The sequence below is a fragment of the Rattus rattus genome, chromosome 3 (assembly GCF_011064425.1).
Source record: "Rattus rattus isolate New Zealand chromosome 3, Rrattus_CSIRO_v1, whole genome shotgun sequence".
NCBI classification, from domain to species: domain Eukaryota; kingdom Metazoa; phylum Chordata; class Mammalia; order Rodentia; family Muridae; genus Rattus; species Rattus rattus.
In genome coordinates this window covers 124,212,760-124,231,406 of record NC_046156.1, presented here as the reverse complement: position 1 = coordinate 124,231,406, position 18,647 = coordinate 124,212,760, and the positions used below count along the sequence as shown (strand labels likewise).

Sequence of the window (18,647 nt, the reverse complement as noted above, 5' to 3'; positions counted from 1 at the left end):
GCAAAGTAAATTGTCTAGGAAGACCACATGGCTAGCACATAGAGTCAGCCTCCAAGGTAGTGTCTTTGCTGTCTAATGTTGGGCTTTTTGTATGTGTTTTGAAGCCTGGATGTTTTGTTTCTTTGTGGGTTCCCAGTTAAGATTGGAAGCCAAGATCTTGAATATATAAGACAGTGTTATACACTTTAGGAAAAAAGTTTCTTTATTTGCTATTGTTCAGATTCCTGTCTCTAAGGCAGAGGTGATTGATTGTAGAGTACACCTATCCTTGTAACTGTACATCCAGTCAGACAGTCCTATCTGAGTCCTTTGCCATTGTCCCCTTGTTATTGGTGTCGTTTAAGCTAAACCCATGTCTCAGTGGATTATGGTTGCAGGCTCTTGGTGGGTCTCCTGTTAGATTTGCCCCACTGCAGATGGGGAGATTCTTCTATGAAGCAAACCTAACCATGTACCTGCTTCCAGCTTCCGGTGATGCTCTTTTTCCCTTCTTAACATGACCACCAATATCCTTCTGTCCTTCACCTCCCTCCTTCCTTCCATGTTCCCTAATACCTGCCATACCTTACCCTTCCATGAGTCATGTGTGTGGGTACCTTCGTCCTGAGTGCACACCATCGTCATCCCACCTGTCTGAGTTTTACCCAGGAAAGCCCATGGTGAGCCAGTTTCTCCAACTTAGCTGAGTTACACAGCTCCCCATTGGTCCTGTGTGTCCATCTGTCATAGCATTGCCGTCGTACGTGTCCCTTGGAATTCCCCACACACGCATTCTCTTGCAAAGCACATGGCAACTTGGTAGGCAATTAGAATGTTTTTCCCCAAACACTTAGTCAATTAATAACTGAAGAACAACATCTTCCTTGGTTATAGGTCTACAAAACAGCCTGTGTGTCACAGCGTTACTATGGGTGTTTTTCGGCATCACGAGCCATACACAATACCTCTGGGGTCATACCTGTGGACTTTTGTGTGGGCTCTCAGCCATGGAGTAGAAAGAGCAGGAACAGTGCTCTTTGTGATTAACTTCATAAAGCACATTGTATTTCCAACTATTACTGCCTATTTACTCTACTGATTTAAGGTGTAAATTCATGTTGGCTATTTAACAAAGCCATGCCAATTATCACCGGCCCCTGAGAAATATAAATTAGCCTCAAAGGGTTCTGGAGACATCTCGTGCTCCCTTTGGGGTAATTGACGGGTGACTAACAATGATGGACATGGTTGTGGCTCAGACAGGGCCTCTGTGTCCCTGCCTTTGGCTTAGAGGAAAGCAGGGAGTTTGAGTTCTGACCCAGCCACTTGTCTTTTGGGTCCGTAAGTGACTACTTAGTTGCTCTAAGCCTTAGTCCTGTCACTTGAAGAACTGGGTAAAACTTAGACCTATTTTTCTTGCACTTAAGTGTGAAGGAATATAAATAACTGCTGTGCTGGCTTGAGATTATGATCAGGAAAAGGTAATTACTACTTCCGTTATCCCTAGAACCTACAAAGATTTATGTGTTGAGTTTGATTTGAGGAGGAGATTACATGGCAGCCTCAGTAAATGCATTATTTTTCCGGACATTTTATGGGATTCTTTACATATATTATTATTTTTAATTTCCACATTAACTTGATTTGGAGACATGGAGGTCAGAACTTTCAGTGTTAGAAATGGCTCAGCGGGTAAAGTGTTTGCTGTCCAAGCCTGACGACCTGAGTCCAAATCCTTAGCATCTATCTAGAACCAAGCGCGGGCTGTGCATTTCTGTAGCCCCATCAGAAGGAGGGGCAGAGCCAGGAGTATCCCCAGGGTGTCAAAAGGGTGAGTCTAGGGTCAGTGAGAGACCCTGTTTCAGAAAAATACAGTGAGGAGAAATAGAGGAAGACACATAATAGCAACCTCCACTTATGCCCTGTGTATGTGTAAGTCCATGCAGATGTCTGTCTGACTGTCTGTCTCTCACAAATACATATAAACAGGCGCACGCGCACACACACACACACACACACACACACACACACACACACACACTCTCTCTCTCTCTCTCTCTCTCTCTCCAAAGCAAACTGTGGATTATGTTTTGTGTAACTCATTAAGTCGGCTGCTTATGGTGATGGTGAATTCAGGATCCCACAGTGCTAGCTAATAATACTTGCTAATACTTACACTGTCTCTGCAGAAGAACGGCAGCACCGCTGTGAGGACTGTGACCAGCTCTTTGAATCCAAGGCTGAGCTGGCCGATCACCAGAAGTTCCCATGCAGCACACCTCACTCGGCCTTCTCCATGGTGGAGGAGGACTTGCAACAAAACCTGGAGAGTGAGAGTGATCTCCGAGAGATCCATGGCAACCAGGACTGTAAGGAATGTGACCGAGTTTTCCCCGATCTACAAAGGTTAGAGACATACTGGACATGGGTGCTTGCTCTGCAGCAAAGTTACGCTGGAGAAGTTTGCTCTGGGGAAGACCGGAGTTTCAGAACAACTGACCAGACCTGCTGGTGGCATGTTCAGGAATCTTTGTTCCCTTAAAACTTCTTGTTCTTAAGATACTTACAGTGGACATGGATCATTTTTGTCAATCAGAAAATATTCCTTCCCTTCCCCTCCCTCCCCATCCTTTCTCTTTCGTTGCCTTCCTTTCCCTCCCCTTCCCTTCTCTGCCTCTCTCTCCCTTTTTCTCCCCTCCCTTCCCCTCCTCATTTTCTTCCTAAACCTAGGGATCATACCAGAGCCTTGGCTGTGTTAGACAAGTGTTCTACCATTGAGCTATCTTCCTAGTCTATAGATGTTAAGATTTAAGCAGGATTATTGTGAACAGTGAGAGGAAAAAATAAGTAGTGATATGTCAAGATTAGTAAGGCTAGCTCTATCTCATTTAAATAGTAAGGCTAGCTCTATCTCATTTAAATAGTAAGGGTACCTCTATCTCATTTAAATAGTAAGGGTACCTCTTTCTCATTTAAATAGTAAAGGTACCTCTATCTCATTTAAAGGACTGGAATTCTAGATCTCAGGCTCATCTTCAGAGGTAACTTTTGACAGATCCATATAGGTCACAGATTTAATTAAAATTATCCATTAAATTGCGTATCCATAAGAGAACCAGTTTAGTGTTTCCCAGTGTAGCATTTTCTAAAGGGAAGAATATCAGTGTAGAAATCTAAACGAAGCAATGCCTTAATATTTAAGAGAATGAACACCAGGTCTCAGCAGTGTCTTCGCTTTGCATAGCCCTTTGAATGTAATTCAAGAATGCTTTTTATTTGACTAAAGGGAACAACAACACTGGAACCTCCCCTTGGAAAACTGTCCATAATTAATGCTATGAAATGCAACTTTATGTTCAGAGGTGCTAAGAGGTTTCCTTTTTGTTTATTTCTACCTAATGGCTAGGGTTTCAGTAATTACATTCATTACTTTTTATTTTTTTCGACCTGGAAATGGTCTTTGGAACACATTAATTAGGCTTTCGAGTGAACGATCACGTTGTGTTTCCACAGAGCTGCTAGCTGGTGTATCAAATGAACTTGTTCAAGAGTGTGAAGGCTGAGTGGGTTCTAGACACAGCACCCATGCCACCTCACCCTTGCCTTTCCTTCCCCTTCTTGGATGCCTCTCCTCTTCCTCTTTACCTCCTCTTGCTGCTCTGCCTTCTCTTTCTTCTCCTGGATCTGTGTGAGGAAAGGATTTCATGCAAATGTCACTGAGTTGAAGGCACGAATGACTAAGAGACATTGAAGTGTAACCATTTCCTTGTTGACACTGAGTCCCATGATACATCTCAGCTTTGAAAATTCAGGCCCGAGTTAGTTCCCAATGAGAAAGGAAAATGGGAAGTAAGAGGGTTTCCCTAGCACCCTTTACACTCATACATGTAAATCTATAAAGAGCATGATTTAAAAAATTCCCTATAAGTCGAGTAAAACGTAAATTTATAGTAAAAATTATATAATGCTTTTAAATATAATCATGCCCCTATATTATAAAAAATAAAATGAAACCAGAAAATGCCAGTAAGAAGACAAAATCCACACCCAAAAAAATATTATCTCTAGTGTCAGAAATGAATTATTTCACTTTGATTTTTTTACAAGAACAATGGATAATATTACTGTGCAAAAAATAAATAAATTCTCATTTCCTTTGGGAAGTGGATAGCAACAGTTTTTAGGAAGAACCTTCTGGATCTATTCAACCACAGGCCAGAGCCCCAGGAAGCTCCACTTTATGCTGAAGGTAACTCTAAGTTAATCACTGGGTGGACCCCAGTACAGAACCCTCCACATTTGTCATTTGGAAGCCCAACCAGATGAGTAGAGCCTATCATCAAGCAGTTAGGTACCATTCCTCCAAGTGTTGAGGGTACTCATGGATCCTATGCTATAGCCTTATCCTGGTTCATACTTTTGGGTATCTCCCTCCTCATCGAATGCTGCCGTTGCTGCTGATATTGTCAAGAGAAGACAGTTCCATCTTTAATGTGATACAATCTTCTTTCCACATTACCCATCTAAAATCTCTAAAATTCTTGTACTGAATTTATTTATTTATTTATTCATTTATTCATTTATGTGTATGTATGTGTGTATATGCATATGCACATGTACGCATAGCTATATGTATATGCATACATACAGGCATGTGAATGAGGAGGATCGAAGACAGCCTTGACTATCATTCCTTGGATGCTGTCCACCTGTATTTTTCTTTTTTATTCTGAGACAGGGTTTCTCTGTGGCCTGAAGCTTACCAAATGGGCTAGATTGGCTGAGGTCACTGAGCCTACCTAGGGATCTTCTTGTCCTTAACTTCTCTTCTTGGATTACAAGTGCGTGCCACCATGTCAACCTTTTTACGTGGGTTTCGCTCTTCATGTTTATACTTTACTGACTGAGTTATCTACATGGTCCACCCCCACACCCTGTTGTTTTGTTTGTTTGTTGTCGTTTTGTTTTGACAGTGATACAGTGCTAACCCCACGGAACAATATGGACCTTACACTGCACAGGAGAAATAAGGAAATGTTCCCTTTCTTTGTCTTTCCCTACTCCGTGCTACATGCTCACAACACACTCTTGGGACTAGGCCTCGTCCTTGTAGTTGGAGAGAGAAGGATACTCAGAGCTCATGGCAACCTCCTACCACTTGGATACAGGGGTCAGGATTTCACATACACATACTAGGATACCGACTCCCTCCTTGGCTGCTGACAGTAATGAAATCTCAGTCACTCCAGAGGTTTCTAAGGATGCCCCTGACTCCCCACAGTTACTATACCTCTTCTAACGCATTCACTAGCATTTCAGTTTCTTTCTTTTATTTAGATATTTGAAATTTTATTTTTTCTCATGCAAATTTTGAACATATTTTGATGAATGTAGATCAAAGTATTTATTTTTGCCACACTGCCACTGTGTTTTTATGGGGTTGCAAGTTCCTTCAACTCTTTCAATCCTTCCTCTAATTCCCCCCAAGGGGGTCCTGTTCTCAGTTCAGTGGTTTGCTGCTAGCATTCACCTCTTTTTTAGATGTGCTCTGGATGTGTCTCTCAGGAGAAATCTATATCCAGTCCCTTTCAGCATGCATTTTTTAGCTTCATCAATCTTATCTAGTTTTGGTGGCTGTATAGATATGGGCCACATTAACCAATACATATTACGTATTATAGATAAAGACTAGGTCTTCCTTTTAACTCCACCCTCCCGTGTTCTGTTGGCATTGGCAACTGGATTGACTCACGGGGTCCCCAAAATAAGTTCAGATGTCAATAGGACTGGGAAGGAAATGATGGAGAAAATAAGTGTGGCAAAGGTATTTTTAACTTACCAAGATATGAGAGCAATGTTTACTCACTTACCAATTCCATGCTGAGGAACGTTTCCTTAGTGCTGGTCTTCATTGATATTCAAACACAGAGTATTGATCTCACAGAAAAAGGAGACAGAGAATTGAGCACGCACACTTGGCAGTTTTAGTAGCTTTTAATTGTGGAATGCTTCAAGTCGGCACAAATCAGAGAGAAAGGTGGATTTAAAAACACCCCTGTGCTCAGCACCCTCAGTTACCACAGAGGGCCAGTGTTGTCTTAGTTCTCTCTATTTTGGAGTATTTGAAACAAATGCTGAACATTATTTTGTGGGGGTCTTGTTTGTTTGGTTGTTTTTTAATTTGTGCTATCTAAATCTACGTGTGTCTGTAGAAAGTAAAGACTCTTAATATGTTGTTTCAGCAGAGCCCTTTAAAAATAACAAGACTGGCATTACTGGGTCAGAGTTTAAATGCTAATAGTTAGGGCTTTTAGGAGTGTTATAAACAGGAGGTCCATGTACGACAATTGATTGTCAGAGTTATGTCTACTTTAATCTACTGAGTGCTCCTCTTGTCAGATTCTTACTCTCTGGCTCTCTCTCTCTCCAGCCATTAGTCTCAGTACTTTTTTCCCTTTCAAATGTTGTCGTTTATATGTCCTTGGTGGTGTCTAACGCCTTTCTTCTTTCCTTCTTTTCTCCACAAAGGCATTGTTGCATTTTAAGCCTTAACTGGGCTTTAGATTCAATGGTTTAACAAAATGGATATTATCACTTTTTTATATCAGGAAGAAGGCAATACATTGCCCAAATTCATTAATTCATTCAGGGCATGTGGAGAATTCTTGTTTCCTCATCCTTTCAGCATTTATTATAAGGATGAATTCATTTTATCTAGAAAAAAACCACTATTCCTTATTGTCTGTTTTGTCTCCCTAAAAATAGAATTTACATCACAGGGAAAGCATGGCGTGTTTGTGCATTTTCCCCTTAAGTTCCGGTTCCACAGTAAACATCCTATAAGAGGTTCTGTTTGCGCATTTTTAAAATAGTCTTCTTGTTAAAGAATTTTGTCACTGTTATTGGTGCTTAGCATGAACGACCTCTGTACAGTGAGCTCCTTTCAAATTGGCATCCTAATTTCTTCTGAGATCATCTGCCCTTTTCTTGCTCTCTGCCATAACAAAATGTTCAGAACCTAGCCCGTGTGCTTTATCAGATTGGAAATGCGCAAAGGCTCTCAGGGGCTCTGGCTACAGTAGGTAAGCCCAGTGTACCAGTATGCCTCGCGAGGACAACGTGGCGGCCAGTGAACGAAATTGCTGCAGGTGGCTTTCAACTGCAGCGACAGATCATTGTCTGTGTGCTCTTTCCATTAAACGAATGCAGATTCATGTACCAACATAGAGAAGAAAGCCAAAGTCTCAAAAAAAGAAGAAAACCTTTCTAAAACTTAAAACACAGATAAACTATCTTATGAGGGTGTTCTAATCATGTTTTTCTCCCATTAGGAGTTTTAGTGCTAAATCACTTTAAATTGTGTATGCTATTCTTTATAGTTCATGAGTTATCTATCCTCTATCTATTGATATATCTGTCATATCTATCCATCCTCCATCTATCTGTCTGTCTGTCTATCTATCTATCCATCCATCCATCCTCTATCATAACTGTCTTTCTATGTATGTATTGTATGTATGTAACCTCCATTTATCACCCCTTCTTATCTGTTTATTCATCCATCTAGCATCCATCTTTCTCTTATCTATCCATCCTTCATTTATTATATGCCTGCCTGCCTATCTATCTATCTATCTATCTATCTATCTATCTATCTATCTATCTATCTATTATTTATATTCTACTCATCTTCTTCATCGTTACCACTATTGCAGTGGTCATTGTCAGCATCTGTCCTCTGTACACGTGCATCCTCACGTATCTATCCACACATTGACCCAGGGCCATAGTGTTACTTCTCTTTCCCCTAGGATTAGAAATACAAATACTTCCAATGTAGAGTCTACATATAGTAGAGAGAATGCCTACCTTTTGTCCTCAAGCATTTTATTAACATGTTTTATATTTGAACGAAGTAAATAACAGCGATCAATGTCGATATTAAGACTTTACCACACATCTTAATAGATAACTCTTGCTCTCATAATTCCAAACTACCAGACAATCCCTGATAGCTGTGTCAGATTTATTCGAAGCAGGGTATATCTCTGTAATGGTGGGACATAGTCTAGGAAACATAACATGTACTTCTATCCACCAAAGACCATTTCTTCTCTTTCTTCCTTCCAACTTCAGCTTCTTTCTCTCTCAACTCTTTCCTTGTCCATTGGATTAGTAATAAAATGGGATTCTGTTTATGATCATATTTCTTGTCACCCTGCCTTATTAAATCAATTGTTCTCTTGACAGCTTGGAGAAGCACATGTTGTCACACACTGAGGAGAGGGAATACAAGTGTGATCAGTGCCCCAAGGCATTTAACTGGAAGTCCAATTTAATTCGCCACCAGATGTCACATGACAGTGGAAAGCACTATGAGTGTGAAAACTGTGCCAAGGTACAGTGAATTTGTAGGCTACTGGCCTCTCTCTATCCTTCTCTCTTAATCCTCCACTTGCTGCACTCTGAGACAAGCCTTGAAAGCGAGAACTATAAATACCCTCAGAGAAGGAGGCCGAGTGTCGCATGCTGGAAGGCATTAGCACAGGGCATAGGAACACTTAGTGAGTATTCTTTTATTTCTGGAAGGGAGGAAGTGAGGCTTAATGGTGAGTTACAGAACTAGGTGTCAGACATCCTTGGTAAAATCCCAGTTCCTCTGCTGACTTACAAGTGCGTGGTTGTTTTATATAACCTTGTGGGGAATGAAAATTGTATCCCACATGCGACTTAACTTCTTTTAATAGTAATTTGTGAGGAAAGTCACATAAAGCTTCTGAAGGCTTATTCACAAAAAATGGGAGCCTCCAACTTTTCAGATTTTTCCACCTAATCCTTCTCGTAAATCATAACTTGGTACACACTGAGCAGCACAGGGCATTTGTCTCTGTGGCCAGTGCTGTACAACCCTGGGAGGAAATGTCAGGATCTCCTAGTGGGCCACAGAGTGGGCTGCAGCAAAGCTAATTCACAACTTGCATGGTTTTATTTTGTTTTTGTTTTCTTTCTTTTGTTTCTCTCTCTCTCTCTCTCTCTCTCTCTCTCTCTCTCTCTCTCTCTCTCTCTCTTCCTTCCTTCCCTCCTTCTCACAATAATCACAGAGAAGTCTGGGAATGGTTGCTTTCTATTTCCACAGCTTTTCTTATGGCAGTAGGAACATTGATGGAGTCTTGAAGGATTGAAGGATCATTCCTGGATATGTTACTGGGTCTCTCCTATTTTTATTTAGTGAAATGTTCGTAGGAAAACTCCCGGTTGCTGGAAACACTGAGTTTAACCTCTGAAGGAAATTATTTAAAGTGACTTGGGGTGCTTCCATCAAAACCTTCCAGATCCTGTGTGCAATGTGCCTTTCTTTTAAAGGGCACTTTTAATGATAGCGAGGACTGAATTTAGTCTTTGGCCCTAGTTTCTGCAAAGGCCTTGACTATGGCCCCACAGTGCCATTCCTTGTGTAGCCTAATAACAGATGCTAATGGCTACCCCGGGATGAATGCAGAAAAATGAATCATTTCTGGTTTCTCCCTTGAAGGAGTTTCTTGCACTTTAGAAATACAGCTTTCATGTAGTCTTTGATAAAACCTAAAAAAAGGCAAGAGAGAGAAAATTCCTCCTCGGGCCATCACTGGTCTTCTTTCTTGTATCTGTGAGTGAAGTTTCTGGATTAATCAGTACTCATTTCCTAGCAGGTTTTCACGGACCCTAGCAACCTTCAGCGACACATTCGATCTCAGCATGTTGGTGCCCGGGCTCATGCTTGCCCGGAGTGTGGTAAAACATTTGCCACTTCGTCAGGCCTCAAACAACACAAGCACATCCACAGCAGTGTGAAGCCCTTTATCTGTAAGTTTTAAAACACCCCAGCTGTCTTCCTGCATCTGTCTGTCCTTCAGAATGCTCTCTGCTTAACAGCATGGCCACACGAGGCCATTGCTGGTGGGAGGAGTTGGTCTCCTAGCTTTTTTAATGGACCAAAAATAGAAGGGCGATTTAATGTTATAAGAAAATATTTTATAAGCAGATCCGGGGCATTTTGTGTATAATCCTTGGGGTGTTTTCTTTTAGGTGAAATCAGTATCGGGTAAAGAATAGAGTTGTTTAATAATGTTAACTAATCCTAGGTCGTAGGATTTAATGAAGACAACCAGATTTGTCTCACACTGTAAAGGTTCATGGCTCTGTAAAACAGCCAAAATGCAGATATCACTAAGCAAGATGACGTGGTTACAAACCTGTGCTGGGTCACTAGGAGCTGGGAGAGCCCCACCTGGCAAGAAGGTTTATGTTGCTGTGTGTGGATTGGAGTGTATGACTGAGAGGGTAAAATGCTGGAGTGTGTTCTGGAGGGGTTGCAGTGTGTGTGTGTGTGTGTGTGTGTGTGTGTGTGTGTGTGTGTGTGTGTGGAGGGGGCAAGAGGTTCTTTCCTCCTTCGCTGTCTGCTGTTTACAATGCAGATCTGTAGTTCGAGCCATTCGAAAGAGAGAAGTATTTTCCCTTTGATGCGGGACAGGCTCCCTCTCCCACCCCACTGCACTCCAGCAGATTTACAAGCTCCATGCTTTCAGGGGACATCATCCCCTTTGCCCACCTACTTGGCACACTCCCGGACCCAGCGCTTTAATAACACACTTCAGGACAAGGAGAGCTCAGCTCACGGTCTTTTGTTCACCAGCGCGGGTCTGTTTCCGGGTTGTGCTGCCGTAATACAGAAGCTAAACCATTTGTTCTTACCTCATCGAGGCAGCAGCTCTGGAGGCCTTTGTTCTGGAGCTGTGTGGCTGTGTAAACACAGGGACAAAGTGAGCTGTGCTACCAAATTCTAAACTGATTTTGGATCCAGATATGGGTGGGATTCTTTGACTCATTACCGGCACCCGGCAACACCTCTGAGTTTCTGCTTTGGGAACTCCATGAAAACCAGCCTCCCCCACCCCGTTTGTTTGTTTGTTTATTTATTTGGACAAGCACCAATGCTTGCAGTAGGTATCTGAGGTACCATATTACTACAGGACCTGTTGGCAAGCCATCTAGGTTTCCATGCCAATATGGAGCTGCCAGAGACTAACTAGACTGTTCTTTGCCTTGACACAGCCTTCTTTTGTGCTTCCAAGAGCCAGAAGTACTTGTCTTTCCTTCTCCAGGGTACAAGAGAGTCTGCTTGGCTTAGATGTCTGTTCCTGGGTGGAGTGAAGACGACCAGCAGATAAACAAATGGTGCCCTGATCTCCCTGGGGAAACTGTAGGAAGCATGGGAAATTAAGTATACAATAGGAGGTTTAGATTTTTTTTTTTTTGTCTTAAGGAAGAAAAGGAAAAAAGAGAAAGTGAGCATCCATGACTCTAGGCTACCTTTCCTTGCAAAACTGTTCGGAAGTGCTGTAGGCTTTCTGTATTAGTTTACTTCAGGCTCACCAGGCAAGATTTACGCGTTGAGGAGAAGAGCAGAATAGGTCCCAGGAAACTCTGATCATCCATTTCATACAAGAAAGCACAGGTTCTATTGCCTAGCTCTTGCGTCTGCACATTCGACCCAGGAATCCTGTTAAAGGAAACAGTCCCACTCACATCTCAGAGTGTCCTTCATTATTTGGCTTGAATGCCTTCTCGGCAATTATTGGTAAATTTAAATAACAGATGACTTTCTTCAAATATGAAATCTGACAGTGAACCGTAGCGCAATTACAAGTAATAGCCGTGCAATTTCAGAACAAAGGGGTTTAAGGATAGGAGTTGCCATGAGCCCGAAAGGGGGGAGGTCCACCTATGGCTGCTATCTGCTTCTCTTTCAAAGGCCACACACCATGATCTGCCCCCGCTGGTGTGTTTATGACAACTGTCTCTTATTACAGTGAGCACAAGGTCTCTAGCGCTAAGGTAATTACTCATCGCCTTTACAGCAATCTCCAGCCTTCCGAAATAGAAACCACATGCTCTAATAGACAGAAAATATTCAAAATACTTCTTAACTTGTTTACAAGGGAGAAAGATGCATTGTTAACTGCAGGCTAATTCCTTGTTACTGAGAAAAATTACGCTGGAGTATAGACTTCAACGTCAATTGAACCATTGACCTGGAGCCCAGTTATTGATGCCTTAGATCAAGCCTTCCAGGGTGGTAAACTAAGCTCCTGATCAAGGAAACATCGCAGATTCAACATTTTTGAGACCAGGCACAGACTCTACTTGCCCTGTAACAAAAGGTGCAACCAGACAAGTCAAGAACATCATCTGTTATTCCGACATAGACGCTGTGGATTTTCGTAAAGCCATCCTGCTACGTGACAGAAGAGGCAACAGTAGCAGTTTATTTCCAAAACATTGCAACTCCTGCATTTGCACTTGGTTAACCACCCATTAAGGCATTTTCTCATAGTATTTAGTCCCAAAGGATAGATACTTCTAAGAAGAGTGTCCTTTTATAAGTCTAATAATAAATGACTTGATAGTTTCTTGGAATTGGCCATAAATGAATCAATATAATATAGTCATGTGGAAATCTGCTATCCACCTCCACGGTGATTTTATTTAGTGTATCAAGTAATATAAATAGAACATGTATAGATAGAGCCTGTTTAAATGCTGTCAGAATAGACTGAAGAATGTACTCTGGTAGAAATCTTAAAAAACAAAACAACCAGAAAAAAAACCAACCAAACAAACAAACCACCCTCTCTTCTTACTAAAATCCTCACAACAATCCCTGAAGTGTGGCAAAGATTTTGTTCATATTCACAGGCACACTGATGTGCAGAAATACTGTCCAGTCTTTATCAGCCTAAAAAAAAAGCAATTGCTTAGCACTTCCTGTTTGTGGAGGGGGGAGGACAAATTTCCAGTGAGTTTTACTTGACTGACTTCTATAAAATTGTCTTTGCATGAATTGTCTAAAGAGATGTTTTCATTGTAAGTTTTTGACTCAAGCGTTCTGCACCTACAGTCAGCGATCACTGGAAAAGCAGTAACTGTCAAATTTTATGTTTATTTTCTTGAAATCAATTTGTTTCAACAATTACCAGCAAAAAGATATCGTATTTCCACACGTATAAAACATGCACAGAAGCATTAACGTAAGCTCACACATAAAGTAATTCATCCCCAGAAAAGTTTTTTTTTCCTTTTTTTAAATGATGCCTAGCAATTTGATCTTATAATCCTGTAAGACTCAAATTGAGTAAAGTCTTACTTGAAAGGGTGAGGGGTTGCAAAGTTTGGCCTTAAAATATGCTTAGAAATCTTGGCACATTTGTGAGAAGGGGGCGTGCTTCTTTATTGACAAAGTTCTTAGTTAAAGGGATAGCGCAGGACCACACTGGCTGCCTGACCCTTTTGGATCAGAGTTGTCCCTGCCCTCCCCTCTGCTTCCCATACTCGGCTGACACACACAGAAGTCAAGCCCCGAGATAACTGAGGAAGATACAGCAAGAAGTGAGCATGTTTCCCAAGGATGGGGGTTTCGTCTGCAGGAAGGTTACCCTAGCCATTGGTGTGAGAGGAAGTCAGAGGACGTGCTCATAGTTCATGGGAACCAGCAATGCAGGATGGGCCACATTCAATTTAGCTTCCTCCGCGGGCTTAAAATAGAGCCATTGTAAATTATGTCAGTCTTTCTCAAATCATGAAAATGATTGTTAAAAGGGTCTCCCAATACACAATGCGCATTGTTGTGTGGCTTTGATGTGTGAACGATGAGAGTGCATGATATAATACCGGTGAAATGGGAGAACGGCTCCGGCCCCTCCCCACGGGGAGAGGGGATGAAGGGGAAGAGCGCAGATGCGGGGAAGCCTGTTTACTCTGTCTTGGCGCACCCAGTGCAGAATGTTTTAAATGCTCTGAAGTGTTTGTGCTCAACGTATCTTTGATTTTCCAGACTCTGTCTAGCGTTAGGAATCAGGTGGGAGAAGCAAGGCATTCTGGACTGTGTCTTTTCCATAAATATTTAAACACACAAATATTATGAAAAAGTACTGGGCAGCGGGGTGGGAGGTGGGAAGATATTTACATCCTCTGTGTGAAGTATTTGTGCTGCTTCACAGACGTTTGTCAGGTTGGATGCCTTGCTTTGGAATCCAGGAAAATGGTGTTTTCTGTGTTCTGAGCCGCGAGATCGCTGACTCCCAACTTCTCTTCCTGGCTTCCTAATGGAAACTATTCTGGGTAAAACCACTTGTGATGCTTGCTGACTCCAGAAGCAATTGTCATAAAGCCTGAGACTCTTTTTTGTTGTTTGCACACAGGTGAGGTCTGCCATAAATCCTATACTCAGTTTTCAAACCTTTGTCGTCATAAGCGCATGCATGCTGATTGCAGAACCCAAATCAAGTGCAAAGACTGTGGACAAATGTTCAGCACTACGTCTTCCTTAAATAAACACAGGAGGTTTTGTGAGGGCAAGAACCATTTTGCGGCAGGTGGATTTTTTGGCCAAGGCATTTCACTTCCTGGAACCCCAGCTATGGATAAAACGTCCATGGTTAATATGGGCCACGCCAACCCGGGCCTGGTTGACTATTTTGGCACCAATAGGCATCCTGCTGGTCTTACCTTTCCAACAGCTCCGGGATTTTCCTTGAGCTTTCCTGGTCTGTTTCCTTCGGGCTTGTACCACAGGCCTCCTTTGATACCCGCTAGCTCTCCTGTTAAAGGACTATCAAGTACCGAACAGTCAAACAAATGTCAAAGTCCCCTCTTGACACATCCTCAGATACTGCCAGCCACCCAGGATATTTTGAAGGCACTATCTAAACACCCACCTGTAGGGGACAATAAGCCAGTGGAACTGCTGCCCGAGAGGTCCTCTGAAGAGAGGCCCCTTGAGAAAATCAGTGACCAGTCAGAGAGTAGTGACCTTGATGATGTCAGTACGCCAAGTGGCAGTGATCTGGAAACAACCTCGGGCTCTGATCTGGAAAGTGACCTTGAAAGTGATAAAGAGAAATGTAAAGAAAATGGTAAAATGTTCAAAGACAAAGTAAGCCCTCTGCAGAATCTGGCTTCAATAAATAATAAGAAAGAATACAGCAATCATTCCGTTTTCTCAGCATCTGTAGAGGAGCAGACTGCGGTGTCAGGAGCTGTGAATGATTCTATAAAGGCTATTGCGTCTATTGCTGAAAAATACTTTGGTTCCACAGGACTGGTGGGGCTGCAAGACAAAAAAGTCGGAGCGTTACCTTACCCTTCCATGTTTCCCCTCCCGTTTTTTCCAGCATTCTCTCAATCAATGTACCCATTTCCTGATAGAGACTTGAGGTCGTTACCTTTGAAAATGGAGCCCCAGTCACCAAGTGAAGTAAAGAAACTGCAGAAGGGAAGCTCTGAGTCCCCTTTTGACCTCACCACTAAGAGAAAGGATGAGAAGCCCTTGACTTCAGGCTCCTCAAAGCTTCCAGCGACACCCGCCACAAGCCAAGACCAGCCCCTGGATCTAAGTATGGGCAGTAGGAGTAGAGCCAGTGGGACAAAGTTGACTGAGCCTCGAAAAAACCATGTGTTTGGGGAAAAGAAAGGAAGCAACATGGAAACAAGGCCATCTTCAGATGGCTCCTTGCAGCATGCCAGACCCACTCCCTTCTTCATGGATCCCATTTATAGGTAAGGGCGGTGGGAAGAGACAGTGGACGAGGCGAGACGGATATGTGAAACACGGGTTGTATGCTACGTCATCCCAGATGCCCTATGACCTCCCAGATCACCTGTTGTTGTTGTTGTTGTTGTTGTTGTTGTTGAACAGTGGATGAGGTTTAATCCAATGAAATACTTTAAGTTTAGAAACTGACAGATTGAGTTTGGACTTACTTTTGGATGTTTCTAGAATTGAGGTTTTGGAATAGGCCCACAAGATAATTTTTTTTTATTATTACTATTTCAACAATACACTTGTTTTTAAACTTTGTCGGGGAGTGGAAAATATGAGAAAGTCACCTTGAAAGCAAGTTGTCAAATGGCATAAGAATGAGGCCCCTGAAGGATTAGCACAGATATTCGTGAGCATGTAAATGGGTTACTTATTTAGAACGACACAGACCTAGAACAGCCAGTCTTCTCTTTGTTAACCCACTGGTATGTGTTGGTATAAATACTACATGCATTCTCTAAGGGAATCTCTTAGAACTCCAAGTACGTGAAATATTAATCACAAAATGACATTCTATTTCGAATGAGTAAATTGCTCAAAATAAGTCTATCGAATCACACCATTATCTAGTTTCCTTTAGTATGTGTAAGCATTCTACAGGTAAATCATATATGTTTAGTAGAATGTGTTTTACATACTATACTGTAACAATCACCACCAAAATAGTTTTTACTATTTGGTTTTTTAATTTTAATTTTCTTTAACTATCATATTTATTATGCCTTTTACAGATTATAGGACTTTTCAATTTACTTCCTAATTCAAATTCTGAATAGTCTCAAGATGTTGTGGAACATGTAGACTTTTTAACTGAACCTATTTATGATAGGATCATTTTCATAGTGTGCCTAGTTAGAGATTTGGTGCTGCTCTTTCATTCAGTAACACTGATGGATAGCCTCTAGTTTAGTCAGTCATAGAACCGAAAGTCCTTGTCAGTGTCCTCTTCTAAAGTTTGCTAGTATGCAAAAGGCCATCCCCATGTCAACAAGGGAAACAGAAGAACCCGGTACAAAGGACTTGGAAACACAGGCCTGTAATCCTCACAGTCGGGAGGCTGAGGCAGGAACATCACAAGTTTGAGGCTAGCCTTAGACTAGGTAACAAGGCCATATCTGGGGAAAAAGAAGACAGTCCAAAATGTCCTTGTGCTACTAGTTTCATGTTTCAACACCGAAACATGAAATATCCGTTGTGTCTTCGTCCTCACCTCTGACCTTCTTCAGCCATGTCTGCTGACTAGAGGTTTAAGGCTCCAGACCTTCCATTTTATGAGAGGCAAAGTCTCATGAAAAACTCTCAAGCTAGCCTTAGAGAGCCCGGGTGCAGCTTAGCCTTGCGGCCTCCAAAACTTCCTTCATGAAGTGGGCCTCTTATTGCCCACTGCGGTAAGCAAAATAATACGTGTAAAATACAGTGTGAAAAAAATTTCATGAATGCATGGCTACTAGGCTTCAATGGCATTTGTAAAATTTGTTCTTGACACAGGCCTCAAACTCCCCAGGCAGCCAAAGTGGACCTTTAGCTCCTAACCCCTTTTTTTTTCATTTCCCAAGTATTCCCTAAGTCTGACTTTCAATCATAGTTTATATGTGTTCTTACCTAAAGTTTCTTAGAAGGTAATTGCCCATGGCTGGTAAAAATGAGTCTGTCTTACTTCACTTCTCTAGATGCCTAACTGCGGATAGAGTGCAAACCATATTAAAGTTTATCCTTCTTTCCCAAACTTACTTCCCGCCTTCCCTTGAAAGAGAGATAGAGACTATTTGAATATTTATATATCTATCTCACACATATATTGCATATAAATGTGTATACTTTAGCCCAGCTTGAATATCTGCGACAGTGCCAAGCTAATGTGGGAGTTCCCAGTAGGCAGATTCATCATAACTAGAGCGGGTATTTAGGAGCGTGTGGTTTTGTTAGAAAATGAATTAATCAAGGCATCTTCGTTTCCACCAACCATTTCCAGCTCATCTAATGTCTTTGCTCCATCTGAATCAGGAGAGTCCTAGAGTTAACTCAGTGACTGCAGGTTACCAATTCCTTTTCCACCCTTGTCACTGAGTGGGATTTTTCCATTATGAGGTGGACTCTCTCCCTTTGAGAACATAGAAGTGCCCAATGTATCCTTTCCCAGAAGAGGCCTTCCTGTAAGTGTGTTCCAAAGAAAACTTCCATTGACTGGCCCAGTTGGATGATACCGACTGTTCTGTGATTAAGATACAAGACTGACTCTCTGAAATCTGATTTTAACTTTTCAGAGTAGAGAAAAGAAAGCTCACTGATCCGCTTGAAGCTTTGAAAGAAAAATACTTGAGACCTTCTCCAGGATTCTTGTTTCACCCACAAGTAAGTATTTTGGATTTGCGATTTCGAGCTTGTAAACTAACTTGTTGATCCTGAAAAGCAGGTGCAATGGATTGAAAGAGACTTTTAAGAACACTAGGATTTCCTGTGACGCTACCGTAGAAGAACACAGGAAATTCTAACAGGACTAAAACCCTAGCTTTTTAAAAGAAAAAGTCACGGGTAGATGTGTAAAAATAACATAGTTTGGGTGTTAAGTTATTAGGTGCCTTAAGTAATCATTGAGCTAAAGTGCATGTGGGAGCAAATCAGACTCAGCTAAGGAAATAAATATTGAAGTTGTCTTTTGTGTTTAAAGTTTCCTGATGCAAAGATATGGGTCACACTGCAACTCGTCCCAACCTCATGAAGGTCACTCCTGTCCTTTCAGTGCTTAGATAAAAACAGGAAATGAGTCTACCTGACAAGTTGTTACCGTAGAGGGTGAAGGAATTTATCTAGACACCACTGGGCATTCCAGCAAAGGTCTGTAATTGCACAAGAATTCACCACAATACACAGAGCTATTTACTGAATGGATCCAGGCCCATTTATCAAAGGACATACAGTTTCTCTTTGCAAAGGGGGCACACTGAACAGTGCTATCTTGCTGCTTCATCTCTGGGTCACCACCCATTTAATTTTCTGTTTTGAAGACTGGTTTACATATTAATCCACAGCT

General features: G+C 41.8%; 1 protein-coding gene across 1 annotated transcript in view; it reads left to right on the top strand.

Annotated features, from left to right (window-relative positions):
- Mecom (MDS1 and EVI1 complex locus) overlaps positions 1-18,647 on the top strand; it is a 548,190-nt gene that overhangs the window by 504,360 nt on the left and 25,183 nt on the right. Inside the window, exons 5-9 of the mRNA XM_032898551.1 lie at positions 2,169-2,385; positions 8,230-8,377; positions 9,669-9,822; positions 14,217-15,573; positions 17,881-17,968. Of these exons, the coding sequence (XP_032754442.1) occupies positions 2,169-2,385; positions 8,230-8,377; positions 9,669-9,822; positions 14,217-15,573; positions 17,881-17,968 (1,964 nt within the window). The remainder of the gene's footprint in view (positions 1-2,168; positions 2,386-8,229; positions 8,378-9,668; positions 9,823-14,216; positions 15,574-17,880; positions 17,969-18,647) is intronic.